This window comes from Octodon degus, unplaced genomic scaffold, assembly GCF_000260255.1.
Source record: "Octodon degus isolate 3935 unplaced genomic scaffold, OctDeg1.0 scaffold00056, whole genome shotgun sequence".
Lineage (NCBI taxonomy): Eukaryota > Metazoa > Chordata > Mammalia > Rodentia > Octodontidae > Octodon > Octodon degus.
This window is the reverse complement of record NW_004524632.1, coordinates 4,483,059-4,502,245: the sequence shown is the minus strand read 5'-3', so window position 1 is coordinate 4,502,245 and position 19,187 is coordinate 4,483,059. Positions and strand designations below refer to the sequence as shown.

Genomic DNA, 19,187 nt, shown 5'->3' with positions numbered 1-19,187 from the left:
TTTCTCCCCCTTGTTCTCTATAGATGTAGAACTGAGAGAGACATGTGGTTGGGAGTGATGAGGGATGGAAAGGCTGGCAGTGCCTGCGTCCCAGCTGCTTACAGATGAGGGTCCTTCCCAGGGATGGGAGTCACAGAGGACAATGGTGGCACCACAGAGGCCAGGATCCCAGGCTCTGCCATTCTTCCCTGCCTGTGCCCCTTGTTCAACAGACATTGGTCTCCATGGCTGAGTACTTGTTGCTCTTGTGGGGTATTAATCTGCCGGCCCCACTGTGATGGATACTGGCACCTGGCCAGAGGGGGCGCTGTGGCGGGATTTAGACAACTGCTCACACAAATGTGCTTTTGGTATCTTTTAGGAATCAGGTGGGGCAGGAATCCTGCTAACTGCTTTACGTAATGCTCTGAAGCCTCCTAACTCACGGAGGTGCTTATTAGCACTTTCAATGCTCAGATCAGAGAAACAAAGTCACCTGCCTAGGGTCACACAGCAGGCAAGTGGCAGCGTGAAGTTGATGCGCTCTTTATGTTCTTCAAGCGTTATGCTGTGTCCCTGCTAGGCACTGCAGACTAGGGAAGATTTAAACTCAGAAAAGAAGCAGACCCAGACAAAAAAAGACTGCCACCTGCTCACCCCAAACTTTTGTAAGAGTTTGGTTCTCTGGAAAAATACAAATGCTTAGGTCTACAGTCTTTTTTTTTTCTCTTTAAGCTTAGGGATCAAGCCCCGGGTTTGTGCCAGCCGAGCAAGTGCTCTAGCATTGACCTCCCCTCCAGGCCCAAACGCAACTGCTTAGAAAAAGGCCTAGATACCATGATGGCTAAAGCCGTTCTGTAGCTAACATTGATGCCAAATGTGAACAAGAAAACCCAGTCAGGGCTGCTCCATGAGGAAGTCACCGGCTATTTGAGTTTTTCATTGTTAACAGGTCTTGTCACTGGGTGAAGCTTTCAATCTGCCTGTCAGTGTTGCCCTTGGCATGGATTCTCCCTGCCTATGTTTTCCCTCTTCCTGGAGCTCGTGACAGAAAGGAGAGAGGAAAGTTAGTTTTCATTTGGCCACTGAACCCACACTGAGTCTCCCCTTCCCACAGCTAAGCCGGGATGTCTTCTCCACAGGGTGTAATTACCAGGGCCTGGGAATGGTCAGAGGGACATTTTGGCGGCTCTGGCTGCCTGGCTGCTAGCTGGAGGCGATTGCAGGGGGACTCAGCAGGACACCAAGGCATCAGCAGGGAGCATCCTCTTGCTCAATAAGCTCAGACAGGGGTCCTGGGTAACTTGTTAAACACATTTATTGATTTTTTTTTGACAGTAACCAAACACAGTGAGTGACCATTATAAACAAGAAAAGAAAGGCATTCGTTTGTACTTTGTGGGGTCTGGCTGCACCTGGAGAGAAAAGACACCCTTTCCCAGGAATTTACAAGGCAAAGTGCATTCCTTCACGGGAGCATCACAGGGGGGATGGCAGTTTTGAAATGCAAGGAATCTGTCGCCTGCCTGCTAGGTCAGGCCGAAGCTCACCTTGTATGAATGATCGAGCCATGGAGTGGAATTAAAGTTATACTTGCTTAGCAAATGCATTCCTGATTGCCACAAACTCAGTAAAATGGGCTGTGATGGACAGAACATGGAGGTGGAGGAACAAGTGAACTCAAAGGATGGAGCTGCATGGAGCCTGGGCTTCGCCCAGAGGAAAGGAGAACAGACCAAAGCTGGAAAAATGAAATTAACTTGTTAAATACATTTATTGAGCTATTAACGATAACCAAACACAACGGATGACCTTTGGAAAACAACAAACAGCAGATGGATCGATTCTGATCTTGGCAAACCCTACTACAGATATGTGACAAAGAAGGAAATGATTCCATTTCTGTATAGTCTGCGGTGACATATATATACAATGTGTAGCTCTTCAATGTCTGTCCTTTGTGTTTTCTTTTGTAAGTTGTTGAGTAAACAGAAGAATCCTAATCTAGAAATAAGGGTCCTTGGTCAGCTTTGTTCTCGTTGGCCCCTTGCCAGCATTCTCGAAGGATCTGAGGACACTGCTGGAGATGACCTGGTACAAAGTCCACAGGATACTTTCAGAAGTGTGCTTGCTCCTCTCTCGTTTGGAAGAATTTTTTTATGTACAAAGAATGAAAAGTCCCACTGGGTAGGTTTCTTAGTTCAGGAAAGTGGTATCAAAATTGTCATTGGGTTAACTGGTTATTTTCTTCTAAGACTTCTGATGAATGAGCCTTTTGTTTTTGAAACTTGACTTTCTGTCATGGAGGTTGGATGAGTGTGTGTTTGTGTGTGTGTGTAGGTATGTTCACACACACGTGTATGTGAGTTGTGTATAACAGATGCTTTCCTCTGCTATGGTTTTGCACACACTTCTCATGAAGAAGGGGCGGATCCAAGGAGTGGGTGGGGCTTGGGAGCAGGAAGTGGAGAGAAGGAGGAAGGAGGACATTCTTGGTTACATCAATTCACAGTTGGAGCATTTCACTGAGATGGGATTCTCCTTGGCTTAGATCCCTACTTGAGGAGCCATTCATTTACTGGAAAGAGAAGAAAACATACACACACACACACACACACACCACAAAACAAGGCACAACTGAATTAATTTATACCAAGTTTGGGGGGCTTACTGCACAGTGGAAGGGGCTGTTTCACAAATGCCTGCTTGCTTATTTATCTCCTACCTTCTTTCCCCATGACCTTCTAGCTGCACTATCCAATATGGCAGCTACTAGCCAGGTATGACTACCGTAATGAAAAAAGGATTACACAAAATTAGTTGTGGCATCAAACCAGCCACACTCCAAACCCTCAATAGGCTAGGAGCTCCTCTAGTGGGCAATGTAGATACGGATGGTTTCTGTCATCACAGAAAGTTCTAGCTGGTGGCTGGTCTGGATCGGGCTGAGCAAACTCAAGCCCACAACCAAACCCAGCACATTATCTGTTACTTTTGTAAATATAGTTTTATTGGGGCGCTGCTGGCCTGTTTAAGCACGTATTGTCTATGGCTAATTTCCAGGTGAATCATTAGAGTGTGACAGAAACTGTGTAGGCCACAAAGCCTCAGATATTTGCTTGCTATCCCATTACTAAACAAAGCACTCTGGCTCCTGGTCCAGACCATGAGCTCTGTATGGTTAGAGCCTCATCTGTCGTCATGACCCTTGTGTCCCCATCATCCCTATGTGCCCGACCCATTAGAAGCACACAGTGCTAATAAGTGCTTTTTCCCTAGTAATTGTGGCTATAAGGAAGCAGGTAATCCGTAGCTGAGGTGCTTTGTGAGTGAGGCAATGTGGAGAAAGGAGAAGGAATAAGGTGATGGATGGGGGCAGCACCGGCCTCTGCTTCTGAATGCTACGTGGTAAAAACCACAGCTCCTGTATGTGGGGAGCATGGGAATGCTTCCAAGGGCTTCCTTGTCCATGCTCTTATTTGTCCCTTACAATGAGTGCTGATGTAGATTGGGACAGGGAGGGTCAGGAAGAAGCCAGGCCCACGAGTTGATAGAAGGTCAGAAACTCCAGTGTCCAGCCTTCCAGGCACAGTTATTTCCAAGACCTGAGGCTGCCGCTGCCTCCCTGTCACACTGACACTTTGCCACAGTGAACAATGGATGCCTCACATGCAGAGGAGAGGAGAGAGGGCTGGGTGTGGGGCAGAAGGCTACAGGAGGCAGAGGTCATGTTACATGCCCCCAGAGGAGGCATTAACAACCGCCTCTCAGGCTTCATATTTACACACTGTGTCATCTCATTGCATTAGATGGGCTGGCACCCAGTGCCTCTGTTCACTGTTTAGAGGAGACAGAGTCCCAGGCTCTAAGGCTTCTTGTTATCCTGTTTTTTTTTTTTTTAAATAACTTAGTGTATGGATCAAGCCAATGCAATGCAAAGTATATATATATATTTAGATATCCTCAGCACCTTTTATGGGCTCTTTCAAAAAAAAAAAAAAAGACAATAAAAAATTACTGTCTTGACTGAGCCAGAGGGGTGTAAAGGTTTCCTATACGTGGCATCAAACCCTCCATATATACCATACATATCTAGCCTTTGAGTGTTCACCATCATGTTTGGGTCTGACAGGTAGACTTCACCCTCAGAGAGGACCGTGCAGATGGGAGTAGTGGTGTCATCGGCATTCAGTCATGATTCCCCTCACAGGCAGGAAGCCCTGTACCCCGAGCCTCGGCACCCACCTCTGTACTGGAGCTTCTGGGCTCGGTTGTTTGGACAGTCCTTCCCCTGTAGGCTGAAGTTGATGTTGGTGCGGATGCAGCGGTTGTTGAGTGGCTGCACGGGCCTGAAGTTGTCACTCATGCTCAGAAAGATCTGGGATGGCTGGTTCTGGCTGAGGAGGCGCAAGGAATGCATCTGAGGAGAGAGAAGAGCTGTGAGCTGCAGCTGCAGTTCTCTTCCATGCCCTGGGGCAGAGATAAGACCGAGGAGATGTTGGCCAGCCTGAATGGTGCCAGCTATCTGCGAAAGGCCATGAGCCTCCTCCAGTGTCCCCTCGCCTGAATTCAGTGTCCCCTCGCCACGAATTCTTCCAAGTCTGGAGGGAATTGGCTTCTAGCTCAATACCTCATTTGTCTCTCTGAATAGGCCATTTACTTTTACCCTCCATTGCACCATTTGTCCAAGGAAGAAATCCATCCAGGTGCTCTGTGAGATTCCTTCTTGCAATGGTGCCTGTGGTTCAGTACTTCCCTGACTCCTGGATGGGTGTTTACCCAGACCTCAGTGATGGCTGCAGCTAAACTAATCTGGGTAGATTCAATTTCTTTTTATGAGTACCAGGTCTTATTTTACCCCAGGACCATGAAGGAGAACACAGTCACTAGCAGGAGAAGACAATGAAGAAAACAGAGGAAGAGGAGGAGGAAAGCTGGGCATAGCAGTTCACACCTGTAATCCTAGCACTCAGGAGGCTGAGGAAGGACGACCTCTATGTGTTCAAAGCCAGCTTGAGCTACATAGTGAGCTCAAGTCCAGCCTCAACTGCAGAGTAAAACACTGTCTCAAAAAGAAAAAGAAAACGAAAAGGCCCAGCAGCCCCTTCACAATGAAATCAACACAACTTTTACAAACCTGGGTTTTCCGAGCACGTTTTCCACATCACTCATTTCATGCCTTTGCTTTGGAGTACCACACCTGTGGAGCACACTGTGAACCAGCCTTGCCGGCTCTTTCTCCTCAGACAGGTGGCTGGGGCTGCAGGCAGCTCATGCTGAGCTGCGCCAGATGCCAGATCTTTATACTGAGGTGTGTGGGCGCCCCCATCATACCCCCAAACTCGGAACCTTGGAAGTAGGGTTATTGCTAAGATGTCATCACTAAGCTAAGGTGAGGCTGCGGGGGTGGGCTCCTCTAACTCAATGTGCCTGGTGTCTATGTGCAAAGAGACGGAGCCACCTACAAGGTGGAATCTGTGAAAAGGTGACAGAAGAGATGGGGGTGGCATCCCTCATGCTGAGGAGCTCTGAAGGTGTCTGGCAAACCGCCAGAAGCTAGGACGAGGCACGGAGCAGATTCCTCCTTATCCCCCAGAAGAAATCAGGCCCTCTGACACCTGGACCTTGGACTTCAGCCTCCAGAAGTGGGAGGTAATATGCTCCTGCCGGGGCTCTTAGCTTCAGCAGCGCTGTCACTCAGAGCCAGAACCTTGTATGGACCCATGAAACGGGTCAGGCAGACACTAACATTGTCACTGACAAGAAAACTAAGATCAGAGAGGTAGTGCAGCCAGCCCAAGGCCACGCAGCTTGGTGTCCGTGGGCCTCACACAGCAGACACCGAACCACCCCCACCCGTCCTCACGTCATCACCCCTGACTGCTAATGGAGCAGACAGGCTCACCTGCATCCTGGTGATATAGACGGGTTTGTTCATTATTATCCAACTTGCTGTCTCATAGCAGGGCGGGATAGTCATTGACCCATCATAGGTAATGAAACTGGAGGTCTCTGGATAGAGTTCCTCTATATTAAGTCCCTGTAGTAAATATGCATCGTCTAGAAAAGAAGGTGAGAAACACTTCAGAATTCGGCTCCTGGGGAAAGTGTTGGTGTTGTCAACATATTCTTTTTGTCACTGGATTCCAGAAGACTACACCTGTTAGAACAAGCTGCAGTAACAAATAGTCCCCCTACCCTGTCCCTCCATCTTAATGTTCTTTTTTCTTTTGGCACTGGGAATCAAACACAGGATCTTGTGTTTACCAGGCAGGTGTTTATGCCACTGAGCTATGTCCCTGGCCCTATCTCAATCACTTTACATGACAAAGTTTCATGCAATGGTCATAAACATCTTCACTCCAGGTTGGTGGAGGGTTTCCCTCCATGTCATCTTTACCCATGCCATATTGGTGGCCAACCAGATTAGTGGCCAGTGTGGATGGCAGGGACACAGAGAAGCACACTCACCCTGTGGGATGGGGTTGGGTACTGGTGAGTTGTAAGTAGTGTAGTGCATCCCAAGAAAATGGGCAAGAGCCAGGTCCTTTATGATGGTCCCTGAGATATAGACTCCTAGGCATGAAGGTCACAACAAGGACAAAACACAGACGCTTTGGAAGATTACATGGTTCCCATTTTTTAAAAAAAATCCACATTGTTTAATGCAAAGAACATTAAATGAATATTTTTACAAAGAAAAATAATCAGGCCAAATCCCACCACAAGATCTGGTGGTTAAGTTCAACAATTGATATCACTTTTGGTGTATCTTTCCCCATGGGCCCATAAACATAGCCTTTCCTTTTACACTTAGTTGAGGTGTTCCCACTCATATACCTTTTGATATGACATACAGCTTTTTGATTATAAGTCAGGTAAGTTCATATCAGGCTGAATGAAAAAGAGAAAAAAGACAATTAAAATCATCACTGGCTGAGTTTTAGAAAGCCATAATATGTGACCTACTGAGGTTTTAAGATCTGAAGTTATAGTGACCCTGCCACCCTTCCTCTCTCCTGATTAACCCACTTCCCTTATTTTCTGTACACTGTTGTTCTCTCCTGGCTTCCATCATGTTTGGCCCCTTGGTTTTCTGGCTTTTTCTTCTCAGGCTCTGTTCTTGATTCTTCTGTCTGCTCCTCCAGTGTCACTGTCCTCGAGAGCCAGGCCAACCTCTCCTCTCTCACAGTCCATATTTCTGTCCTAGAGTGGCCCAACTATGTCCATGGCATTAATATCTTCTGGGCTCCAGGGATTCTAAGTATTTGTCCCCTGGGATACCATAAGCTGGCACTACCGTAGCCAGGCTACTAGACCTGGAGAATCCACGTTAGGGACCCAAGTTCTAGCTTCAGAAGGATAAAGCTGGCTCTGCGTTCACCTGGGTTTTCTCATCCACATGTGCAACTCCCAGTGGGAGAGGACTGACTCTTCAGCATTGATATAATCTCTCAAGTTCAATATTGCACACACAGAACAGTAAAGAAGGGCTGTCACTCACAGCCAGAACCTTGTGTGGACCCATGAAATGAGTCAGGCAGACACTACCATTCTCACTGACAAGGAAACTAGTGCAACCAGCCCAAGGCCACCCAGCAAGCTGGTGCTGCCCGGTAGAACCTGGAACCCAGTTCTGAGCTCCAAGCAAAGGTCACTCATACAGTCATTCAACAAATAGTGATGAAGTGGCTTTTTGTGCTGGATGCAGGGTCAGCTCTGGGGCTAGAATAATGAACCACACAGATGGGTGTCTGTATCACCCTAGTTGGAGAACTAGGCAACACAGGGTGAAACAAATATCTATGGACAATAGCATGGGTGCAAAAGTTCACTTACTTATGGAAATTAACTCGGTCAATCTCTTTTCCTAGGCCAAGGGCTCCTCCCTCCCTCTCTGCCCTTAGAAATGCCTCCTTCAGCTTTCTCTGGTAAGCAAGAGCCATCTTTTCAAAGAGAACTTGAATGTCAGTGTTCCTTTGCTTGTTGCTTAAATTATGAGCAAATCAGTTAAACCAGTGTAAAATGATAGCAGTAACCCCATTTGCCAGCTCTGTCGCTAACTGGTCCTCCTGACTTCCTGCTCCCCTGGTGGGGTAACAGAACAGGGCTCTGACCATGCTAAGCTGATGAGGAAGAGAGCTCAGTCAAGCTGATCTTGGAGGCCAACCCAACCAATCGTAAGGAGACGGACTTTCTATTAAAAAAAAAAATGCTTTCCATCAAAACACTAAGGATCCAGTACAAGCCCAAGAGGGAAGTAGTGACTCCATAACACCAGTTTGGGTCTACATGTAGACCCTCTTTGGTCAGAAGTTCCTGGGACAATGTCATGCTGTCCAAAGCACACCCCTAATGTAGTGGTCTTTGGGACCTGGACCTTCCAGTATAATAGCTTATGTAGTGTGTTCGTCATTTGCAACTGCTTCTTAGGTTCTCTAACAAGAGTCATGCATGAAGCTTAGTGAAGATGAGCAGGATATAACAAAGTGAAGCACTACGAGTCACCAGGCCCCTCAGGAGTTGGGGAGCTCAGCCCAAGGTGAAGCCAGCTGCTGGCCTGGGCTGCGCTTGAACAGTAGGAGGTAATCAACGTGTGGCTGGCAGGGGCTTGATGCCCAGACACTGCAGACAAAATCATGCTAGAGACAGGGCAAAGGAAGTCGAGATGCTCCGCACTTGGGAATGGCCAGAGCGTGGCGAGATGCAGGGGGAGGGACAGTTGGGAAAGGAGCCCTGCCAGCTCAGCATAGGCCACGTAGGAGGCCCTTCTGTGCTCTGCTAGAACTTGGGGCTTCATCTTGGAAGCAATTCGTAGTCACTGAAGTGTTGGAAGCGGGGATAGCGTGATCAGATTTACACTGAATGAGGCTTGCACTTGACGATGGTTTGGCCTGAAGATTAACATATCAAATGAGAGAAGGACACATGTGGTACATTTTTATTAAAGGTCAATGTGATTTGCTTAACCAAGCTTGCAGGAGGAGTGTATTGGGCACTCTAGCATGCTGCTATCGCTGTATTTTTATTTTATTCAGAATGGAGGGAGAAGGGAAGGGTGGAGGCAGTAGAAAGAGGGACTCTCCAGGCATGAGTTGGGTGGAAAAAAAGGAACATCTGTGTTTTGCTGAAGCTGGAGTTGGCCCCTGGGCTGCAGAAAGGGCTAGGACTGGCAGAGGTTAGAAGCAAGAAGCAAGGAGGACGTGAGTGGATTTCCACAGACAGAGGGCAGCTTCCAGTTGCCCAAGAGAGCTCCTATCCCAGGCTCCAAGCAGCTATGGTCCTGCCGGAAGATTTTTTTTTTTGTCCACTTCCTTTTCCAGGAGCCACAGACATCAGAGCATGTAGGCAGCTTCTGAGCCCGAGCTCCCTCCGCACAGCTGTGCAGTGCACGCAACTCAGGAACACGCACACTCAGCCTTTTGCCTTTTCTTTTCAAATGCAACAAAACTGGGAGAGGCCCTGCATGAGGGGCTGAGCCTTCCACTCAGGCCCGTGTTTGGATACTGACTTCTGCTGATGGTCTGCCCCTCCTCAGGCCTGCAGGTCATGATGTGAGCCTCTGTTTCCACATCTGTACTACAGGGATGGTGGGGATACTTGCCTCACAAGGTAGTTTGAGGAACAATAGAGTCATAATTTAGAAGTACAACTGAGCACAAGGTCAGGCCTGGGTAAGTACTCAGCAACATTGGATGGTACTGGTGTCACCTCCTTCCTAACTGCAGTGTCCTCGCTCAGTATCCCTGGGATAACCACTGTTGTCTGCTTGAGGGACCCTTGGTTCTCCTAGCTGGGTTGGTGCCCTCCTCTTTCATGCATTTACAGAATGAGCTCTCCAGTAGCTCTCTAACAACTACTTATCTACTTGACTGTCATCTCCACTGAGCTGTGAGCCTTCCAGGGAAGGATCTGTATCTTTATTTCTGAATCCTCAGACCCTAGTAGGAAGTCCACACACAGTGGGTGCTTAGTGAACATAGACTATGAGAAAGAATGAATAGTTCATGAATGAATGTACTCTGGTGAAATCAAGAGAGGAGGAGGTGACATCTGTCAGAAGATGGGAAAATGTCTCTGAGACTCCAGCCTACACCATTAGCTTAAAAACATGCTGCTTACCACCCCCTCTTCCATGTCAGACCCTGAGACATCATCAGGGTGAGACTTTGGGTTCTATTTTCATCCCCTATGATTTTACTGTATTTCTACACTGAACATGTCTCTACCCAGATATTTACATTGCTGAAATTGGCATGCATTGAACATGCAACACGTGTTCTCCTGTCTCCGTGCTCTGCTTCAAGACAATCATTACGTCAATGTTCTTTATTTTACACACTGAAATTTGAGGACTGCAGTCTTTCTTTTTCATCTTATTTTCACCCCCATGGAAGTTTGCTTGGTGAGTTTGGTAGGACAGGGATGATGGAACCCAAGAACAGATCATGCACAAAGCAGAACTTTTCAGCCCTTGTGTCTGGGCACCCTGGAGTGCTTCCCACAGCCCGATGGGCTGGGAATTAACTGTTACCTAGAAACTGCTGTGTGTATTGGGCACAAGCAGAAACCATGCTTTTGTGTATGTTGGTGTTCACATCAGGGTGTTGTAGACAGAAAGAAGACTGAGAATTAAGGCTAGGAAGCTGGATTCTCCTCTCCAAATGTCTACAGCTCTATGCCTCAGTGAGGAGAGGAAAAATCTAGAGGAGGTCAAAGATGTTTGTGAATAGAAATATATAGACTTGGCAGAGAGGTAAGAGATCGTGCATGCCTGTACCTGCTTTAAGGATATTTACCAAGAGTGATAAAGTGAAAGAAGATAAATTTTCATGGATATTGTTACAGAGAGGCTATCTCATCTATCTATCTATCTATCTATCTATCTATCTATCTATCTATCCATCCATCCATCCATCCATCCATCCATCCATCCATCCATCCATCATCTATCCATCCACCTATCATTATCTATCCATCCATTAATGCATCTATCTATCTATCTATCTATCTATCTATCTATCTATCTATCTATCTATCTTCTCACCTACCTATTTACCATATCTCATCTATCTCTCTCATCTATCTACACTCCCACCACCCATTTTATGAGAAAACAGGCTACAGAAGGCTAAATCCAAAACCTGCCATCAGGAGTCCCAGTCCAAACCTCAATTCTAATTGTCTAATTGGGGCGTTGCCAGAGACGTACTCTTCCTGAAAGGCCAAGTCACGTGACCTCTTAATGCGGGCAATTGTGGATTATTGCTAAGACCATCTTCAGGTAAAAGAGATTCACAAATCCGAAAACACCTCTTTATATAAACAAGTTTGTGCAGCCAAATTTATCTTTGGTGGATGGAATTTTGAATATGACAGTGTTGTGATTTCCTTTTTATGGGTTGCTTTATCTTTACAGCGCAGGAAGACCTCTTGGATGGCCAGTAGTACAAGATATTTATGCAGGGTCCATGGCTTGATCTACTCACCCTTTCAGGTGACTGCAGAAGTTGATAGCTACGTTCTTGGCTTTATGATATGCCCATGGTGAGACTCCATGGAGTTCTCTGTCTTGCTTTCAACTCCCAAGTTGACTTTGTTGTTGCGGTTAAAGAAAAACATACCATGATGGAATCGAAAGGACGAGATAGCGGGGACACCTTTCTGACTGGGCCTCCATGCTGGCCTTTGTTTTGGGCATCAGGCTTAGGATTTACTACCCTATCCTCTTTCAGGTTGTGCAGGGGTTCATTCAAGGTCAACTGGACCAATGAGAGAAAGGCACAGTACTCTCCCTGAACTCAATACTGCTTCTGATCGATATTGAACCATTTGGCCATTTTAGTCTATGAAATGACATTTCCTCTTGTAATCTGAGGCAAATTCAACTGCAACGAGAAAAGGCAATTACTAAAGTATAAGGTAACATGATTTGTGTTGTTGTTTTACACAAATAATAAATGAACAAACGGGGCCTCCGAGAATCAGATTTTGGGAGGCAGACCGCCCCCTTTCTGCTCCTTGCTGACACGAATAACTACTGAGACTGCAACAGGGGAAGCAAGCAGTGGGCTGAGTTTCTCGTTCTGTGAAATCATTTTCAAAGCCATTCCTTTGAAATGAAAATACAAGTTCAATTAAGTATAGAAAAAGGCACCTGGAGCATCTGCTTAGACTCCTCAGTGATATTTTATCACAGGTAACACTGTATTCCCTAAGGAGATTCGGGGAGACCACTCCCTCAAGAACCCTGACGTGGAAGGCAGTTTTAGCTGTCAGTCCTGCCTATGCATTTATCTTTTAGCAGGGCTTTGGAGTACGCAGGGATAAAGCCAAGTTATGGACAGAGAAGGCTGAGAAAGATGTTTTCAGGGCCGAACGCTGTGTTTAAACTCTCCCTCAAATACCTTCAGTGGTATGCGGGGGTGACATATACTGTACTAATACCATAATCAAATGTTTTTAATTTGGGGTTTGTGATCCTTTGGACTCTACTAGCTTAAAACTCACCATTATTTACCATCTGTGATATAAAAGAAGCATGTGAAATTGACGGAGAATGGAACTACCAAAATAATACACTGCCTGAGGATGTTTAAGGAAATATTCATTAATAGGCAATGTTCTCCTGACTGCTCTGTCTTACCCATGTAAGCAGGTTCTTCGCAATCTATTAAAGATTAGTTTCACCCCATGAAAATACCATGAAATTTCCTTTCTAAGAATAACGTTTCAATGAAATGAGGTAGATATAAAAATGATATGAATGTTACCTTTTATGTAATTAAGGTTCTGTGCCTGCTAATTAATTAACACAGGAAAACAGAGATGTAGGCATTATTCCAGTGCACTACATTAAAAAAATTAAAATAGTTCAAGTAAATTATCAGCATCTCAGGAAAGTCCTTTCAGAAAAGCCATTTTTCAATGTCATGAATTCAATCTTGACCCTCACTCTGTTGAAGGGGAATTTAATTTTAATAAAATGGGTTTTCTTTAGAAGACTTTCTAAATTCACCCTGAAATTAATTCAGGTTGGTCTTTTTCATTGTCAGTCCTGGTTAGTCGGGGTGTTTTATAAGTTTTACTTAAATGTACGAAGTCCAAGTTTCCAAGGAAAGAAGTTAGAATTGCATGAAGTCATTACTATATCCAAATACAGGACCTGCGCTTTATGCAAAAGAAGCAAACTCAGTGTTTTATATTCACCTTTACCACAGCATGGTTATCTGTCTCCTGCCCTTCAGGAGGCTGGATTGGACAGGCACATACCTTAGAGCAATTTAGGAACACACACACATGTATACATTGTACACCGAGTTTAAAGCATTCGTTGCCCAACTCATTACAATGGACTCATTACCCTGTTTAATCTATGCTTTCAACTCTTTCAACATCAGTACTAATGTTCTCATTTTACTGATTAGGTAACTATGTCTCAGAAGAGTTAAGGAGCCTGTCTGAAGTCACACAGCAAAGGCAGTGGTATGTCCACCAGAGGAGACCAAGTCTACTCAATAGTTCCATTTCTCCTCACAAGAGCACACTGCCTCAAACATCATCAGCATGGCTTCTGAAATGGTCCTCTCTTCTTGGCAAGATTCCCCTTCTTTCTTCCTTTTATAATTCCTGACTTTTCTCAACTGACACAAAAGATTCCCCCCTTTCTCTATTCACTTTCTCTGTGCCCATTTTATAAACCCGAGAAACAGGCTGTGTTCCTATCAGCCTCCATTTTGTGGTGACTTCCTCTCAGCTCTCCATGTTCTGTTCTCCCTCTTCCACCTCTTCAGCCAGCTGATGGCTGGTCACGCAAGAGTCTCTTCCAAGGTGAGATCTGAAAGATATCTTTAGAAATGCTTTCTGGTTCTAAGTCATGAAGATGGGAGCTGTTCTTTCAGAAGTGAGGATGCGTCCCGCCTCTCCCCTCTATTTATTCTTCCTTCCATGATCTCACCCAAGTTTAAATGCCATCTGGAAGTCAGTGTCTTCCACATTTACATCCTCAGTTCTCTCTCCTGGAATCTAAACTTGCACACCCCACTGCCTACACCACATCTCTTCTTGGATGCCTAATAGACATCCCAGGCACCACGGGTTCCAAATTTGTGATTCTCTTTCTGCCCACAGAAATGCTACATCCACAGTCTTCTCCATCCCCATGGAAGGAAAGGTCTGCCTTCAAGTCTTGCTCCACTGAAAACTGTGCAGCCGTCCTTGGCTCTGCTCTGTTTCACCTGTCACACACCTGATCTATCAAAGCATTGCTTAGCTTTTCTGTGGTCAGGGTGCTGGCCTCATCATTTGAATGGCTGCTTTCCTCTTCCTCCTTTGAATGGTTGCTGCTGTCAACTTCAGCCAAATAATCAGAGTGTCAGGTGGTGTCACTCTCCTTGAAGTCGTAGGATGGTTTCTCATTATAACATGGCCTCCAAGGGATGGACTTAGAGAGGGCCCACCCCATCCTGAGCCCATTTTTATGCTCTCTTTGGTTACTGTCTACGCCAAGTCATGGCACTGATATCCTGGCTGATTCTGATTTCCATTAGAGGTCGCATGCCAAGGGAAAGATAGGCCAGCATTTCCAGTAGGATGAGCCTGAGCGACATGCCCACTGCTTCAGCTTTGTGTTTTGTGCCCCTTCCAAGTGGAGTCAAATGCAAAAGGCAAAAAGATGACTCTTCACTTTGAACCAGTGCTGCAAATAAGAGACAAAGAGGCTGACGAGTTTCATATAATGTCCAGGTACCAGGGTTACAACTAGCTTTGAGAGCTCAGAGCTAAGTCTTCCTTGCTCTGCAGAGAAGTGAGATGGGAAGGAAACACAGTAGGAACGGGACCCAGGGGGAGCCACAGCAACCTTTGCTTTCAGATCTGGCAGGACAGACTGCTGTTCAGGACATTTGCTCCCTACTCACCCCCAACCCCCTGGGAGAACTTTGATGGCAGATTCGGCCACGTGACTGGTGTTGGCGAATGGAAAATGCACAGCAGTGTGTGTGTGTGTGTGTGTGTGTGTGTGTGTGTGTGTTTCAAGGTAAAGCCTTAGGGAATGCCCCAAGTTTTTGTCCTGCACTATGAGAACTATTTGGTCCAGATATGCCTCTGATCCTGGAAGGATGACAGTCACATGGAGCCGAACCACTCTACCCACACAGGCCCAGTAAGATGTCAGTGCTTAGCGCCCAGCACTTGCTTATTATGCAGAAGTTGCTGACTTCAACAGCCAGTGTTGGTTGTGTGTCCTTGGGTTCCTCTGTAGCCATGATCATAAGTGAACCCATATCACAAGGTGCTGCATGTGTAGTGCAGACCCCAAAGTGTGGAGAGTTTTCAGTGACTGGCACCTCCATGCTCCTGATGCTTACTTAGCACATCATGTGGGTGGGGACTCTGCAGCTAGGTGGGCGGGTGTCTTGGAGCTATGACAGGTATAATTCTGGGTAGCCACAGTCCCTGGGCTGGTTGGTAGTAGCACAGAGTGTGAGGTCAGGTGGCCCTGGGGAGTGTGACTGATGTGGTGACAGGGTGTGGGTGTTTGACTTATCTCCATGTCACTTAGAAGTCTGCAAGCAGGACATCTAACAGGAGCCCCTGTGTAGTGGTATGGTGAGCTTGTCGATCTGAACCCCTGCTTCTTGCAGGGGCATGGGAGGGACTTCTAGGCTCCGTCCCTCTGAGTGACTTCCGTTCCAGATGCTCTTGTTGGTTGCTGGGCCAACCTTCCACAGGCCGGAGGCCTCGGGAAGAGAGCGGAGCTGTGACTTCACGCAGAGCAAATCAATCCCTTTCCACCAGTGTCCTGGGTGTAGCGGTGTCCCGGCCATCCCCACGTATCAGGCCACCGTTATCCCTGTGAAGCGAGCCCTTCAGTGATAAAAGTCTCTATGGGGGATGCTATATTATTCCCGGCTGGAGCTTAAGAGCACAAAATACCTGCTATTCCGAGGCTGGAGGCGGCCCCCTCTGCCCATGTAGGCCAGGTCTCTTAATCTCATTCCAATTTGTCTTTCTTTCCCCATGGCCTTGACAGGCACAGAGTGAGGAACTGAAGGAGTAGAAGGTGCTCCCGATGGCTTCTCTCCATGGTTCTAGGAGGTCTGCAGGGGTGGGGAGGGCTCTGCCTGCCTTTAGCATAAGTGCCTTAGCAGGACACTGACTCCTGGTTCTCCCAAGCCGAGCCTCTTTCCCCAAGATGCTTGTCACTGCTGTGGTGTCAGTCCCACAGTTACTTGGCCTCAGTGCTGAGGGAGGTAGAGAGCTTCAGGCCCAAAGCTTCCAGAGCCCCCTGGGGGGGCTCCCCCTCCCTCCCTCCTCGCCTCCTCCTCCTCCCTCCCTGTTACCACCCTCCCCTCCCTTCTTCCCTCCTTTGTCCCTTCCCTTCCTTCCCTCTCCCCTTCCCTTTGCCCAGGGCACTCACGTAATATTAATCAGACCAGTGCTCAGCGTGGGGAAGGGAGAAAAGGCCCCTTAATGACTGTGCAGAGGCATCTGTCAGATTACGTGTTGGGGCTTAACGTGCAATTCCATAGCTTTCATGGTCTCTAAACCGCAAATTCAAGATTATTTAAAAACATTTTATTTAATTTTCATGCTTTTTTAATCAAAAAAGTTAAAAGAATAATAGCCTTTTATGGGCCGTTGTAAATGTGCTATTTACGCTCAAGAGAGAAATACCTCCCTCAGCGGCGCCTTCTAAGTGCGGGCTTAGAGAGGGGTCTGCAAGATACCGATGAGCCAGGGCACTGCGCATGTGCGCGCGCGCATGTGTGTGCACGTGCATGCGTGCGTGCGTATGAGTGTGGAGACAACTCAATGCGTCCTTCTAGGTGCTTGCTAGCTAGGCAGAGCGATTCTATTGACCCATTCGTCAGCCCTCCAGCACCCAACCTCTTCGCACGGGAGGGGCCAGCAGGGTCCTGTGTGGAGGGCTGGGGTTTGGCCCCCGTGTGGGCAGGCCTGTGGTCTGGGCTACCATTACGTTCCTGCAGGAAATGTTTGTTGAATGAGTGAATGAATGAGCGCAGGAGTTACCATCCTCTTCCTCCCAATAATCAAGGTGAAACCTGCAAATGTCCTCTCTGTCCTTTCCACATGCTATTGCAGGCGCAAGCAGTGAAGCAAGCTCCTCCAAGGACCCTCGGAAGGAAGGTGGGAGTTATGGTGTTCCATGCTGATTTTCCTTTTGTGGGAATCATTATTTTCGTGTCACCTGACGCAGAACTCTTGGCCCAGACCACTTTAGAGAATCGAAATCCAGTGTTTAGTTTACAGATGTGGAAACAGGGTCAGGGTGAGAGGGCCAGGACTTCCATTCTACTTTGCTGGGATTTCTTGCGTCTCTTGGTGTGCTGCCCCCTCGCTGCATCGTTGGCTGGCTGTGGAAGGCGGCAGCACCTTCCCTTCTCTTTCACCTGCAACTTTGCGTTGCCTTCTCTTTTCGGCCCAAGAAGTCTAGGGTGAAACACTCTGGAAACTCCCAGTGCCTGGGTTTCCCACCCATGAAGAGTCCTCCAGATCCATAGGCCCCAGAGAAAGAAAATGATGCCTCCCTAGATGCTCCTGGATAGGGACCCAGCCCCAGGAGAGGGAGACCTGGCCCAGGTTGGATGCAGAGCACACAGTGGGCACTTTCTTCATCACAGAACTGGCAAAGCCCCAACTATAGACAGCAGAGTCCCCTGCTCCTGACCAATCCATGGAAAGGCAATGACCACATCGCCATAATCACCTTTGCCTTAGACAGGTGTGGATGACCATGACACCCTAGGGACTTCTGCTTGAATCAAGCTAGTCCTTAGCCAACCCTGGCTCTCCAGAATGAAAGGATCATGAAGCTGATGGGGACCCATGGAGATGATCGGTTCTGGCTTCTTGCCTTCCGACAGGACTAAGCTTTGTAAATAATCGCTGCCAGGGAATGAAGCCCAACTTACTTTTATATGTTATTCTTGTGATTGTATCTCTGTTGAGCATTCGATTAAGAAATGGGTTTGATGAATCAGAAACCTAGAGGAGAAAATAAAATATTAATGACTGGGCAGAGCTATGAACGCCACCTCCAGCCCTCTGTCCATGCCTCGCTATTTCCCAAGTACCTGCCATGTGTCAAGTCGTCTTTGCCCAGAAATTAGGAGAGCAAAGGCTCCACCTTCCTCTGTAGGATCCTCCAGTCCAGAGAGGAAGATGGTGGGTGATCTGATGGCTCTCATGCATCGTGAGGAGGGTTGTGATAGTTGGGGGTGTGAGGACGTTAAGGGAAGGCTGCCTACTTGTCAGGGGAATCTGTGAGCTCTCTCTGGAAGGGAAGTTAGAAGTGCTTTGGTGGTAGAGGGTGGAAAAGGAAGAAAGGCAAGGAAAAGCCTGCAGGACATGGGGGGAAGCGACAGCCAGTTATGCTTAAGCCAGCGTTTCTGCACAGGATAGGAGCTGAGGCCAGAGATACATGAAGAGGCGGCCTTGGAGCAGGTTTTGAAGCCATGTTGGGCATCTCAAGTTTGTTCTGTTGACATGGAGAACCACCACAGTGTTTGGAGTAGGGGGCATGGAGTGACGCATTAGGACAGGGACATTTATCTAGGGAGTGAGAGAGTATCTGGAATAGGAGTATCATGAGATAGAAAAAACACACTATTCGCACTATGAAATAATATAGAACTTTGTTGCATCATTGCTAATTATTACATAAATTAAATATATCAAAACCTTGTCATCCATCCATCCATCCATCCATCCACCCACCCACCCACCCACCCATCCATCCAACAAATATTTACCAGGTGCCTATTATGGGCCAGAGATGTTTAGTGATTAATTCCCATTTTATGTTTATACCCGTAAATCTCCTCCTTTAGGAGAAGAGGCTTCAAGGGGCGGCAAGCCGGGGAGCCGCCATTCGTGAGACTGCTTTTGGCTGCAGGTAACTGCCCATGAAGTTTCTTCCCAGTGCCTTCTGTGCTCAGCCTTTTCTGAGCCGCTGTTGATCTACTTGTTTCTTTCCTACCTGGCTCAGCTCTGCCGTGCTCTGCAATTTACACCTCCGCCGCTAATCGGATGTTGTGACACATCAACATTTTAATCCTGATTTATGCTTAAGGTGGGAAAAATCGCAGTGGATGATGATTATTATTAGATAAGCAACAGGTAATTTCAGTTTGGAGGAAGCACAGACTGTTTATTTTCCTTCCATCTGTCTCTCTTTTTGCAGC

At 47.1% G+C, this 19,187-nt stretch overlaps 1 protein-coding gene across 1 annotated transcript in view; it reads right to left on the bottom strand.

The window, feature by feature from the left end:
• Positions 1-2,534: 2,534 nt before the first annotated feature.
• Ca10 (carbonic anhydrase 10) overlaps positions 2,535-19,187 on the bottom strand; it is a 321,979-nt gene continuing 305,326 nt past the window's right edge. Inside the window, exons 5-8 of the mRNA XM_012515259.1 lie at positions 17,916-17,988; positions 5,885-6,039; positions 4,225-4,399; positions 2,535-2,557 (exon numbers count right to left, since the gene is read on the bottom strand). Of these exons, the coding sequence (XP_012370713.1) occupies positions 2,535-2,557; positions 4,225-4,399; positions 5,885-6,039; positions 17,916-17,988 (426 nt within the window). The remainder of the gene's footprint in view (positions 2,558-4,224; positions 4,400-5,884; positions 6,040-17,915; positions 17,989-19,187) is intronic.